The following is a 12,533-nucleotide window of genomic DNA, read 5'->3' as shown; positions in this document are numbered from 1 at the left end:
TACTGGATAACTAAACAGATTTAACCAAGTGTACTTTCACTGTTGTTTGGTTCTTGGGAAACAGCAACTTCTGACCCTGAGTTTTATGCTCCTGCAGTTCTGTCCAATCACCTTTAAAAGCAACAGAGTCTTATACTATTGGTTTTAAATTTACTGTGCTATGGAGCACAATGCTGGCAGCTTGTAAAAAACTTTCTGCAGGTACACATGGGGGGAAAAAGCCTGTAGTCTTATTTTCTGTTGCAGGCTTGTTTCAGAGAAGAGAGAGGCTTTTAGTTTGCAGGCAGTCTTGGCTGCCAATATAGCTCCCCCAAACCTGCTATTCACTGAAGCAAATTTGAACAATTATGAAGTTTATATTGAATAGCAGTTGAAGATCCAAGAGCAGAGGGGCAGGGGGAGAATGAGAAGATAGTCCTTAGTCTGCTGGTTTACATTCTATCATAAACACTGCTTTTCAATTGTCTCTAATGTGCTTGGGTACTGTTGGAATTAATCTTACTAATAAATAATGATTTTTATAACAAACCAAGCCATAAAAAAACCCCCCAAAAACACAACACCTCTTAATTAGGGTAATTTTATCTTTAGTCCTCTCATGCTTTTTGTGCCCATAGCCTGATTTTTAAAAATTGTATTTCCTAGGCAAAGATAATTTCAGTAAGTAGCCATATTCATATTAATTCTAGTCTGTAGCGCTCAGATAACTAGCAAGGACTTCCATAGATCAGCATCATCTATGTGAATCTATCTGGCACTTTGCATACTGATGTAACTAATGAATGCTATTAACCTCTGATTTGTTTTTCTAGATTATCTAGATAAAAATACATGCAAAGTATTGTGGGTAAAGTGGGTAATTTTTATACCTACTCACATATACTTTTTTCTTCCTTTCCAGGAAGTTTAACTTTTTTCATATTTTTACTTTTTTCATATGTTGAGTCTGTTTCAGATAAAAAAAAATAACTTAATTTTTTAATTCTGGATTTAAATACTTAAATTGGTTTCTGAATTTTTCTTTTCCTATAAAGTATTTCCCTGTGTATTTATTTCTGTGCAATAGTTAGTCTTGCCGTTTTTAAACAGATCTTTAGATAGCATTTTCCAGTCGTCATAGTATCTGTAAAATACAAAAGTGTGAGTGAAGTGTTTTTCTTGAACCTTTATCTCACAGGCTCATGAGGCAACACTGGAGGCAAGGTCCAGCCAAGAGCTGAGTGATCGTATGCAGCAGCTGGAAAGGGAGGTAACGCGGTATCGGGAAGAATCTAGCAAGGCTCAAGCTGAAGTGGATCGTCTTCTGGAAATCTTGAAAGAGATGGAAAATGAGAAGAATGATAAGGATAAGAAGATAGCCGAACTGGAGAGGTGAGAATGGTATAAAGTTACTAGAGGAGCAAAGGAGCTGGTTAAAGTTAGAGATAACTTAGTCCCTTTTTCTAGTCTTAAAAACTTCAGAGTGCCTATTTTGGGGAAGCGTTCGGAGTTTTTCTGCTGTTAGTCCATTATTTGGTAGATTTTAAGCAAAAAGGTGTCTTACTGTGTGCTTTCATTACCTGGCTGCTCAAAAATAGGGCTGATAGAGAGAGAAATAGAAGGGTAGATAGAGCTGTGAGGGAATGGAGGTGATAAGAAAAGTTAACAACACTGTGGTGTGTTTGCAGAACAATTTCTTCTTTTGAGTTGATAAATTCCGCAGGCACTCTTCTCCAAAAAACGAACAAGTAAAATGGCTTTTAAGAGCTTGTGATACCAGTTACTGAGGTAATTGGTGGCATTGAAATTCTTTTATAGTGGTAGGGACACAGGTAAAATTTGGCTCATATGAAGCTGAATTAACAATTTTGCTTTTGGACAGACAAAATGTGATTCAGCACTTTTCAGCATTTTCCATCTTCCTGTTGAGCCAGGATGCTCAGGTAATTTTTCTAGACCTTAATGTCCCAAGCAAAAATTATAATGATTCCATTATGTTTGTATCACAATTATCAATAGTAGATATTGGGAAAGACTTGAAACAGAATCTGCTTTCTGCCATTTTGTTACCTTACAGTGGGCCAAGAGGGAATTTCTAGGCAGTAATGCCTGTTTGGGGATTTTCTTTTACAATTCTCACTGCAGAATCACTAACTTGGAACAGCAAGATGGAAATTTTCTTATTTCTGTTTGCCTTGTGCCAGAGAAGTCTTTCTATTTTCTATCCAATCACTATTTAACTCCTCTGCATTTAGTGTCAGGAGGATTAGGGGAACTGAGTAGAGGACATTTCAGGTTCTGCATCACGGCAATGGTTACTGTTCATTGTCTTGATGATTGTCAAATTATGCGTACCTCTGAATTATTTTAAAAACTCTTTTCTAAGAAGTCCATTCTTGTTTCTTTGCAAGTGACAGAGCTGTGGAACAGTTCAACTTGTCAGCTGGGTTTCTTCTCTCTTTGTGATTGTAAGCAGCATGCTGTTAGTTTTCTTTAAGTTGTTTTATTTAACCAAAATTTTATATACCTATGGTGTAAGCTTGAACACCCAAAAGTGAGGATATGTTCTTTTTAACTGCCTTCCCTGTTTTTTTCTAAGTGATACAACTTTCAGCCCATTGATAAACTATATATTCACCAGAACATTCAGGCAATAGCTTGATAGAGTAGGTACATTTAGTGTAGGCATGAAAAAGTTAAATAGCAGTTAGAAGTCATATTTGTATGTGTGATTTTTTTTTTTTTGGTCCCTTGGAGGTGCCCATCTTGGGTGTGGAGTTCACCATCTTATCATCTTAGAGCATGCAAGTTGACTAGGGATCAGGGTATGAGCAGCAAACTTCTGTTAGGAATAAGGTATGGGGAAGAAATATGTTCATAGTGCCTTAGTTTTTTGTGAGTGCAGAAGAAATTACTGTTTTGGAAAAGCAAGTAAAAATATTCATCATTCCTCAACCTGATTCCTAGTGGAGACTGGAATGGCAAGAAGAGGGTTTTCTTGTGCACGCCTTTAATGGAAGTAGGATTTTTTCATTACATTAACATTCAGAATTTCTAATCAAGATTGGGACTTGAAGTATCAACCTCTGAATAAACACATATAAATGGCCAATAATCAAAGGAGTTTATCATCTAGAAAGCAACAACAACAACAAAAAACCACCACAGAAAAACCAGAAGAAGCAAAAACAAACAACAGCAACAAAAACACAAAGAAGAGAAATTAAGATGGGCCCCCTCCTCCCTTACAGATCAAAGCATTGACACCCAGTGTTCAAAGAGCTAGAAAGGAACTTTTTATTTTGAAAGATGCAATTCAGGAGATCTGCAAAGCAATTATTGTTTTTCATGTGTACAGTGGTAGTTTCTTGCTGTTTCAGTTGCAGACCAAACACTTACTATATCAATGAAAGCATAAAAACTCCAAGACCCCAAGTGACTGGACATCATTCCCTAGCAATCTGGTGAATACTTTGACTCTTAATTCTTTCTTACCACCTGATTTTCACTCCTAAAAAGTAACAAAAAAGGGAGTGATCCTCTTCTTGACTGTCATCTTTTCTAGCAGTGCCAAGATAACACAGATTTTTTTTTTAATTTTTTTTTTCTAGTAATTAGAATAGTTATTTCAGCTATGTCAAAGAAGAGGATACTTTTGTTATTATGTGATTGCTAGCTGCCATGTCAATCAAGAGGGGGGGAAAATCTAAGAATATTCACATTCTTTAATCACTGTAGGTGGAAATGAAAATGGAGAAGGTCTTGAAGATCTAGAGACCTAAGGTGCATATTGTTAGTGTGGTGCATTAGTAAAATATCAACACCTGGAATGAATTTTTCACGTGCAACTGTAATGTAATCACAGCACTGGAGAAAAAGACACAGGGTTTCAGATATTTGCAGTGAGGTTTTGACTATTGGTTTCTCTTTTTTTGAAGAACTGTTGAAATTTTTATTTGGCCTTAGTTTGTTTCAACTGCTCCCTCAACCCTATCTTCTCTGGAAACTCGCTTTCTCCTTGTGATTTACACAAAACAGAGATGTTAACAGCCCTCTTAAACTTAGAGGTTGGTCCTGGTTTTATCTACTATGCTTGTTTATAAAGTATGCTTTCATGGCTGAACTGACATATCTGGGCATGTTACAAGGATGTTTTAGAGCTGAAGTCTTGGTTTCCTGGAAAGAATAAATACTTCCATGTAGAGCAAGATGAGAAGAAATAAGTCACATTCAAGGAATAAGTGTACTAAAAAAAAATAATTGGATTTTTCAAGAGAGTCTCTTCCTGGAGTTTTTCCTTATGCTAGTTATCTGGGACAACTAGACCACACATTGTCAGGAGACATTGTCTTCCATAGAAGAGAAGAAATCAGTCACCTATTAGGGAGATATGTATAGCGGAACAGAGGAGGAGAAAAGATAAAAGCAGAGGAAGATGAAATGAAAGGCTGTTCTCATAAGCATTTTCAATGATGGCAAAGCTCCCTTCAGTTCAAATTAAAATCAAGAGGGAAATGCTTCTGCTCTTTAGTAACTGTTGGTATTCCTGGGTAGGGGATGTTGTTTTTCAGCTGTCAATTGGGAGGCAAGATATCAAAAAATACTGTGTTAAATATGGTGCATGCTATGCAAACAAAGGTTTAAAAAATAAGATTGAAAGCACAACCTCATTAATTTACATTCTCTGTGGGCAGGATCTTGCTTCTTCTTATGGGAAGGTGGGCCATAAGTTCACATTTCTTCTGCGGGTGAACAGCCCTACAAATTCTGTTTCTGTCCCTGGATTGTGGTGTTGTAGAGGGTTTTGTAGCTGTCTGGTTGTTCCCTTTCTTTGTAACTAACTGTTTGCTTTTTGTATTGCCATTCCATAACCTCCTGTCTCTCTGTAACTTTTAATTTTGCGTTTTGTTCCTTTCCTTGCTTTTTCTTTCCCTTTGTACTGTCACGTCCTGGTTCCACGAGTTGTTTTGTTTTCTCCGTGCGGGGGTTTTGTTGACTGTGCCTTTTCTCAGAAAGCTCGCCTCCCGCAAATTGCACCCTCCCTACCAGGTGTCGGTCCCTGCACCGCAACACGTAGGGGGGTTTGTGTGGGACTTCCTGGGAAAGTGAGTGCTCTATAAGGCTTCTGTTTCCTACCGGGTGGAATGTCACCGCTGGCTGCCCGGCTGCTGCTGCTGCTGCTGTTTGGGTCTGCTGCAATTACACTTTTTTTCTTAGGTCAAACAGGAACTAGTTATGTCAAATACAAGCTCTAACAGTCTCTGCATTCAACTCGTGTCACAGTGGTTATGACCACAGTCCAAAGGAGGTTTGCTGCTATTCTCCCTGATTTAAACTTGATGGAAGCTGTTGCTTTTCATTCTAATTCTGCTGCTGTGCTTTACCTTTGGTTCTAATCTCTGCTATCAATTCTGCCTGAGCCAGCTAAAACTCAAGTGTTCTAAAATATGTCATTGATAGAGGTCAGTATTGCCTTATTCTTGAGTTTTATTGTGATTATTATCTTATAATAAGAAAAAGAAAGAAGAAAAAAAAAGAGAAAAATACTACTAATCATGTCAGACGTGGCCATCACAGCCTTCAGATGGGTAATTTACACCTAGAGGTATTTGTGTGCATATATTCTGCAAATAAGAACTGACTTGGTGCTTGAGAGGTGGCAGTAAATATATGTTGCTTAAGAAAGAAGCACTGAGTGAATACATATGGAAGTCCTGATTTGTGTTAGACTTGAAATTGATTTTCATTTGGCATGCTGACCATGTATGATAGTTAGTCCTTGTGAGGACATAGGGCACTACCTTTTTTTTCCTGAAGGAAACACGACTTTGATTTGGGAACAAGGAAGACAGAGCTCAGCTTTGGAGTACCAGCAGTCCTGTTAAGGACAGTTGGAACTGATGCCTATTTTAAGAGGGAGATTTTGGGGAGTTTTTCTAAAAAGAATTTAAGGATGCTCAATTAAAGAAGAAACCATCAAAATTTTGCTGTGTAGCCGCCAAGAATTGTACTCCTAATCTTAACTATTTCTTCTCAACAATAAAGGATTAAAAAGCATAGGGTGAGTGCTGAAAAAATATAGACAGTAGATGGAAGAATCTTACTCTATGTCATTAAGACATTGATATGTTTGTGTAGTGGTCTGTGAAGGATAGAGGGTGAGAAAAATTAACTGCATGTTCCATCAACTTTATCGTTTCCTAGAATAGTGTGAATGAAACTATGCTAGCAAATTGTGCCCTCGTCTTAAAGTCAACAATTTGAAGGTGAAATATGTATTTTCAAACCACTATCTTATAATAACTTATAATTCTTAATAGTATCTTGTAATAACTGTCTTTGGTTTTCAAGTTGGTTGGTTGTGTGAATTTTTAAATAATTTTTTAGAGAGTTCCTAAACAAGAACCACATGAGGACACAGTAGTAATTTAAAGTAAAAGGGCCACTGTCAAATTAAAGAACAAAAACCGTCAGTAAAGTCATAGTCATCACCATTGAAGTTAACCTTGAGAGATGGTATGACTGTAATTCTGTATTATCATAACTCATTAAAGTTCTTCAAAATTAAATTGAACTCTGAGTCAGGCATAGAAAAATGGAAACAATAGGTATTTCTTTAAAATACTTTAATCCCTTTTGATACTGTAAATCATTAAATCAAATGTATTTATGTCATGGTTGCATGGTATTATTACAAGGCAGAATTTGTTGTTGCTGTTGTGTTTCTCATCCACTTCCCTCAAAAATCCGTATCTTAAATTAATATTAAGATTGTAAGGTTAGTCACTCAAAACTTTAGGACATTCCAAAATGAAGATTGCCATGTAATTCAAATTCACTTCTTATGTTTATCTATGTATCACAGTAAAGTGATAGAGTCTTCAACTATACGAATAATTTTTTTCAACAAAAATTCTGCCTTGGAATGACATAACTGAAATTGTCCCCAAAAAATCCTGAGTGAGGCTGACACCAGTCATGGAAGTTTCAGCAGTTTGTTAATATTTGGCAAGTAAGAAGTAGTCAGGCTCGTGGCTAGTCCATCTCCACCTGTGAGCACACAAATCTGTTGAATATTAAGATTTTCATAATTTCCAAGCTAGGAAATTAAAAAGTAATTTCTTTCTTCTCAGTCTTGCTTTATCTTCAAACAAAATTAATACTACACCTGAAGTCCCACATCAAGGTTCACAGAGGAAAAATAGATTTTATATCAACGTAAGTGCTCTAAACAGATAAGACATTAAGATGCAGGCACCTTTACAAACAGATACTTAAATTCAGATGGTTGAACGTCTGCTGGTTTTCAGAAGCGTCTGCCTTCTGAAAGTCAACCTTTGTTAAAGTGCCTTAAGATCAACACTCAAACTCACTAATCGCTTTTGAAGCCTACATCTAAGAAAAGAAGAAACACTGCCAGTAATTGTAAATCCATCTGTGGAGAACACCAGATAAAAAAGCCATCATAGTGATTTTATGGTGACTCCTCAATCTGTCCTCACCTTTTTCATATAATGGGATATCCTTTCTCCATTTGCTCTTTATTCAGCTGTCCTTTATTTCCCATTCTTTCCTTTTTCCTGTGTTTTGGGAGAAACTGACACTTTGTGGTATTGCAGAAACAGCTGTTCTAAAAAGCAAGGTCAAAGAACCCAAATTAGTCCAGCACTTAACATGGTGAAAGGTCAGGGCTAGTGCAGGCTTTGGCTGAACAACCTTACTGTGTTATCCCATCAGTGAACCACCTAAGTCTGCGTATTTGGCCGAGTATTATTTCCATGTTCAAGCAGGCAGGACTGACACTGTTAAACAGTGATTAATCTCTATGGAACAAAGTAGAGACTGACTCCTTTGTTAAATTCACCAGAAAGCTTGGTTTGTCTTTTAATCCAAGACTAAGGATCTGATCTTTGATCCTCCAAGAAGGACCCTACACTAGAAAAATCATAGAATCATAGAATGCTTTGGGTTGGAGGGGTCCTTAAAGATCATATTGTTCAAAGCCCCCTGCATGGGTACCACGTCCTAGACCAGGTTGCTCAAAGTCCCATCCATCCTGCCCGTGGACATTTCCAGGGATGGAGTCTCCACAGCTTCTCTGGGCAACCTGTTCTGGTGTCTCACCATCCTCAAAGTGAACAGTTTCCTCCTAATGTCTAATGGAAATCTCCCCTCTTCCAGTTTAAATACATTACCCCTTGACCTCTTGCTACATGCCCTTGTAAAATATCCCTCCCCAGCTTTCTTGTAGGCAAAATACTTAGCATAATGAGAAGCCTTGGTTGTGGCCTTTTTTGAAAGCTTTTCTTCCTGCTGAATTTCCTCTAGAATTAAAGTCCTGTTCATTTTAATCATTAAATCAAGGTGGTTATCAGGCATTCCCTCTCATGCCTAAGTCTGTTTTCTGTAATGAATATAAGAGCTGTCATCCAATGATTTAGACTCTCCTTGCATTGCAGCAATGATGGGTCTATTTAGCAGGTTATCTCCTATTCCAACTGCTAGATCAGTGGAGTGTAAGAGCTATGATATAATTAAAATAATTAGAAAACCAGAGGACAAATAACATAATGTAAATAATAACCCTAATTTTCATACTACAATTTCATTGTTACCTGTCTTGACTAATCTCTTCAAAAGCTGTTTTGTAGCTTTGTTTCAGTCAACATCTTGAGTGTATCTGTACTCACAAGCCAGTATGTAAAGAGTAAAAACAAAGAAACAAAAAAACCCCAAACCACCAACCCCCCCTTTCATACAACTGATACAGTAAAAATAAAAGTGTCAGATCCACACATAGTATCGGAGTACAGTAACAAAAGGAAAATCCAGTAACCGCCACTAAGCCAGTTAAATAGCAACATTAGTGCTCCATGACTGTTTGTGGTCATGTTTGTGCTCTTAGATCCATGCATGCATGTGCATATGCATACGCACACAAACCTTCTTTCTTTCTGTCTCTCCATTGCTTCCCCATCCCTCTAAATATAAAAAAAAAGACCAGCCATCATTCTTTTTACCAAGAAATAGTGTCAAAGGTGATAATCATAAATAGCCTTTCTGCTTTGACTGACACAAGGTAGATCAAATGTGCATTATTCCCTGTCAGACTGCTTTAAAGGAATGACAAAGTAGTAAATATACACAATCATTCACTGCCAAACAAGTGGAATTCAAAGGTTGAACAGAAATTGTTACATAAACTTCTTCCTTAAGTACTTCTGAGACTAGTGTAGCAGACTCCTTCCACTCCCTAGAATATATAATCAAGTGGAAAAAATTAGAGCTGGAGTAATCAACAGCTTTTAAAATAAACATATTTCTTAATAAAAATACTAACGTGTTCACACCTCACCAACTTCTTTGATCTGCACCCAGTGATCAGGTTTAAGTTGGCTGTATCTTTAAAATTAATGAGATGGCATTTTAAAAGAAAATGGGTTTCTCTGAGACTACCGTTTGGTGTTCCAATACTATTGTCTCCCTGTGTGACTGTTGCATCGGAGTGTGCAGTAAATGGGGCTGGGCAGACACGCTTCTGCTGGATCTTGTAAGGAATGCAGCAGTGCAAACTAAAAATTGGTATCTTACTCTGTAATGAGCATGTCTCGGTACGTATCTGATCCTGCTTGCTTGGGGCTGCTTTCTGGGGCAGATGCTTGCTGTGCTCCTCTGCTCAATTTCACTGATGTAGCCCCTGCTCTAAGGCTTCACCTCCAGTCTGTAGCAGATCTCTATTGACTTCCTCATAGCCAGCAACTTCAGGTGTCTGCCTCATTTTTGGTTGAGTGATAGTGAAGTGATAGACTGGTCCAGATTTTTTCTAATTTTAATGTCCTTTCAGACATATTCCTCATTTTTGTTTGGATAAGCGTTATGATTATTCTAAAAAAGCCACATTTTAAAAAATAATTTTGGACCTCTCTAAAAAAACTTGGGAAAAGGAGCTAGCAGTTACACAAACTGTATTTTTCTTTGGATGAAAGAATTGATTCCATGACAAAATGAAGTTGTAGCAATAATTTTTCTTCATTCAAATCCTGTGCAGATGGCTAAATGATGTTTCTGTAGCATACACAAAATTGCAAGTGATCTCAGCATAATGTTTCAGGTATTGTTTTGCCTCCTTCTTGTGCCAGCAAAAGATGTTACCTTTCATAGCAGTTAAAAGAACAGTAAAGTTCATTCAAATTCTACAGGGCTATTCTGAATTCTAGCCTTAACTTTTTTCACTGTTAAATTGGAGAAACAATATTAAAACATTACTGCAGTAGAACCAGGAACTACAAAGGGTCCCTGAAGCACAAAATAAGAAGTCCTAAATTTTCAAAATCTAAATTCAGTATCAGTCGTTAAAAAGTAAAAAATTTTCCCCCTTAGCTTATTTATTCCCATATCTATCCAAGTGTTTATTTTCACTTTTTTTGTTCTGTCCCATTTAATTTCTTTGACCAGTCATAGCTCTCTAGCTCAATATAGAGCACATACTCTTAGATTTCAGTCAGAATTATTAGCTTTTTCTATGTGAATTAACTGAGGCTTTTGGAACATTATAGCTTGCTTCGAGATCGAACACTGAGATGTTGGTATTTGGCATTTTGCAAGTCTCATCTTTCCCAAAATCCCCAAATAACACAGTCTTAAAACAGCTGTCCTTTAAGAACTTGACTTGAAGAATGTTAGTTTAAAAGCTGAAGTATTTTTATACTAGTTTATCTGTTACAGACCAACAATCACTTCTCAGCTGTACCTCGCTCTGAAACTGCTGCTTGTACAGATTCAGTATCCTACACTGTTGTTTGTAAAATTTATGCCAGTAATAAGGCCTTTGAATTTCACTTACATAGTTCCATATATTAAGGGTAATAAAGCATATAGCAATTAGCTTATTGTATAGAAATACTTTTCTCCAGACCATATCCTGCCTTTTTAGAGTGAAATTGTGCCATCAGAGAAATACAACATATGTTGTAGAAGCCAAGTTGCCATTTTGGACAGGAGGACATGTACTTTTTTTCTTTTCTATTGCCTGAAAAATGAATAAAGTTTAAAATCAGATGGAAGAGATCTGTATTCATGACTCCTTGTTGGCTTGCCTTGCTGTTATCAGTGAAATTGACAGCAGATGCCTATGAAAAGATATGGGAGATATTTGGGGGAAAAAAAAGCAATAATGAACGTATAGGACCTCATGTCATACAGGAAACTCCAGCATTGGTCAATTCTGCTATTGAACAATGTTGGAGAGAACTGTCAAGATATACCTGTTTGGTCATTATTGTTTTTAGATTGCACCTCATATGGGAGAATTAAGACCACAACAACGCAGGAAGAAGAGGAAGGGTGACTTCAATGTCAAAATTAAGAAAGATTAACTTTTATTTTTGACAAGTCTTCAGGTCTTGAAGACTTTACTCCATGGTTGGGGTTTTTCTCCCTTCTGTATTTATTTGCTTTTGACAAGTCCGGTTCATCTGCAGGAAAAGTGAAGAAAATGTGTCTTGCTCATGGAGAGAAAATAAACCTCTAGAAGATGGCATAAAGGAACAGATTAGGGTTAATCTCAGGGGGTTGAACTCCGCATTTTCAAAATCTTAATTAGGATTTTGGAAGAAGGGTACTTGCTAATGATGTGATGTAAATCCAGAGTTTTCTACACTTAGCTTAGTCCCTTTTCCAAGAACTGTTATGCACTGGAGACTATTTTCTCTACAGAAAGCTGCCTCTAAGTGAAATGGTGTAATCTAATGTAAAGGTCCATTTAAAAAAATTATTTATTTGATGTCTATAAAATGTGCAGCTCTGTGTTTGTGAAGGATTGTGTGTCTGTGTGTCATTACCTGTTTTATATCTGCTTATTTTGTCCTGTATTCTTGAACTGCCTTATCTCTGGACACTATTTTCACGAACTCTAACTCTTTTTCTTTCACATCTCCTTCCTGGATTTGCTGCTTCCTTCAGCCTCACCTCAAGGTCAGTATTCTCTCTTCATAAGGATGTTTATAAGACTGTTGTCTATTTTTCTATAATTGAGATTGCACAGAAGATTGCACGTCAAATTATATGATCTACAAAACAGAAGATCAGAGATTTGATTAAGTCTGTGTAGGAGGATGGGTTGGATAAGGTGCATGTAAAGAAGACATTTATATCAAACCGCTGTAAAGCAATGTTGTAGTGCACAGGGAAGAAGGGATAAGATTTACCCATAAAGCCTTTCAAGGGTAAAAGTTACAATAACAGGAAGCTGAAGCAAGACATTTTAAATATTATTTGGTTTACTGTTACTTCAAGAAGAAAAAAGACTGAACATTAGCCATATTTTCTGATACACACTGTTGAGTGCAAAACTAGTTCCTTTAAAATACTAGTCATACATGCTTTTAACTGTTGGATTTTTATCATTTATCTGTGTCTGAGAAGTGTCAGTGATGTCACAGAACTAGTTTTAGTGTGGTCTTGGTGTGTTGTGCTGTCAGAAAGAACCCAGGGCTGAGGATTAAATGAGTAAATTAGCAATAGGAAAATTAGTTAAAGGCACAAAGTGTTAAGTT

The 12,533-nt window shown here is 36.9% G+C and overlaps 1 protein-coding gene across 4 annotated transcripts in view; it reads left to right on the top strand.

Annotated features, from left to right (window-relative positions):
* Positions 1–12,533, top strand: part of ERC1 (ELKS/RAB6-interacting/CAST family member 1) — a 291,365-nt gene that overhangs the window by 126,584 nt on the left and 152,248 nt on the right. For 3 of the 4 annotated variants that reach the window (XM_051633488.1, XM_051633479.1, XM_051633498.1), the window contains one exon: positions 1,178–1,371. In XM_051633488.1, coding sequence (XP_051489448.1) covers positions 1,178–1,371 — 194 coding nt within the window. Of the gene's footprint in view, positions 1–1,177; positions 1,372–11,940; positions 11,953–12,533 lie in introns of all 4 variants that reach the window. The other variant, XM_051633469.1, reaches the window with a different exon arrangement.

The sequence above is a fragment of the Apus apus genome, chromosome 1 (assembly GCF_020740795.1).
Source record: "Apus apus isolate bApuApu2 chromosome 1, bApuApu2.pri.cur, whole genome shotgun sequence".
NCBI lineage: Eukaryota > Metazoa > Chordata > Aves > Apodiformes > Apodidae > Apus > Apus apus.
Note: the sequence above shows the minus strand (reverse complement) of the source record. Positions and strands in the feature narration are given on the sequence as shown.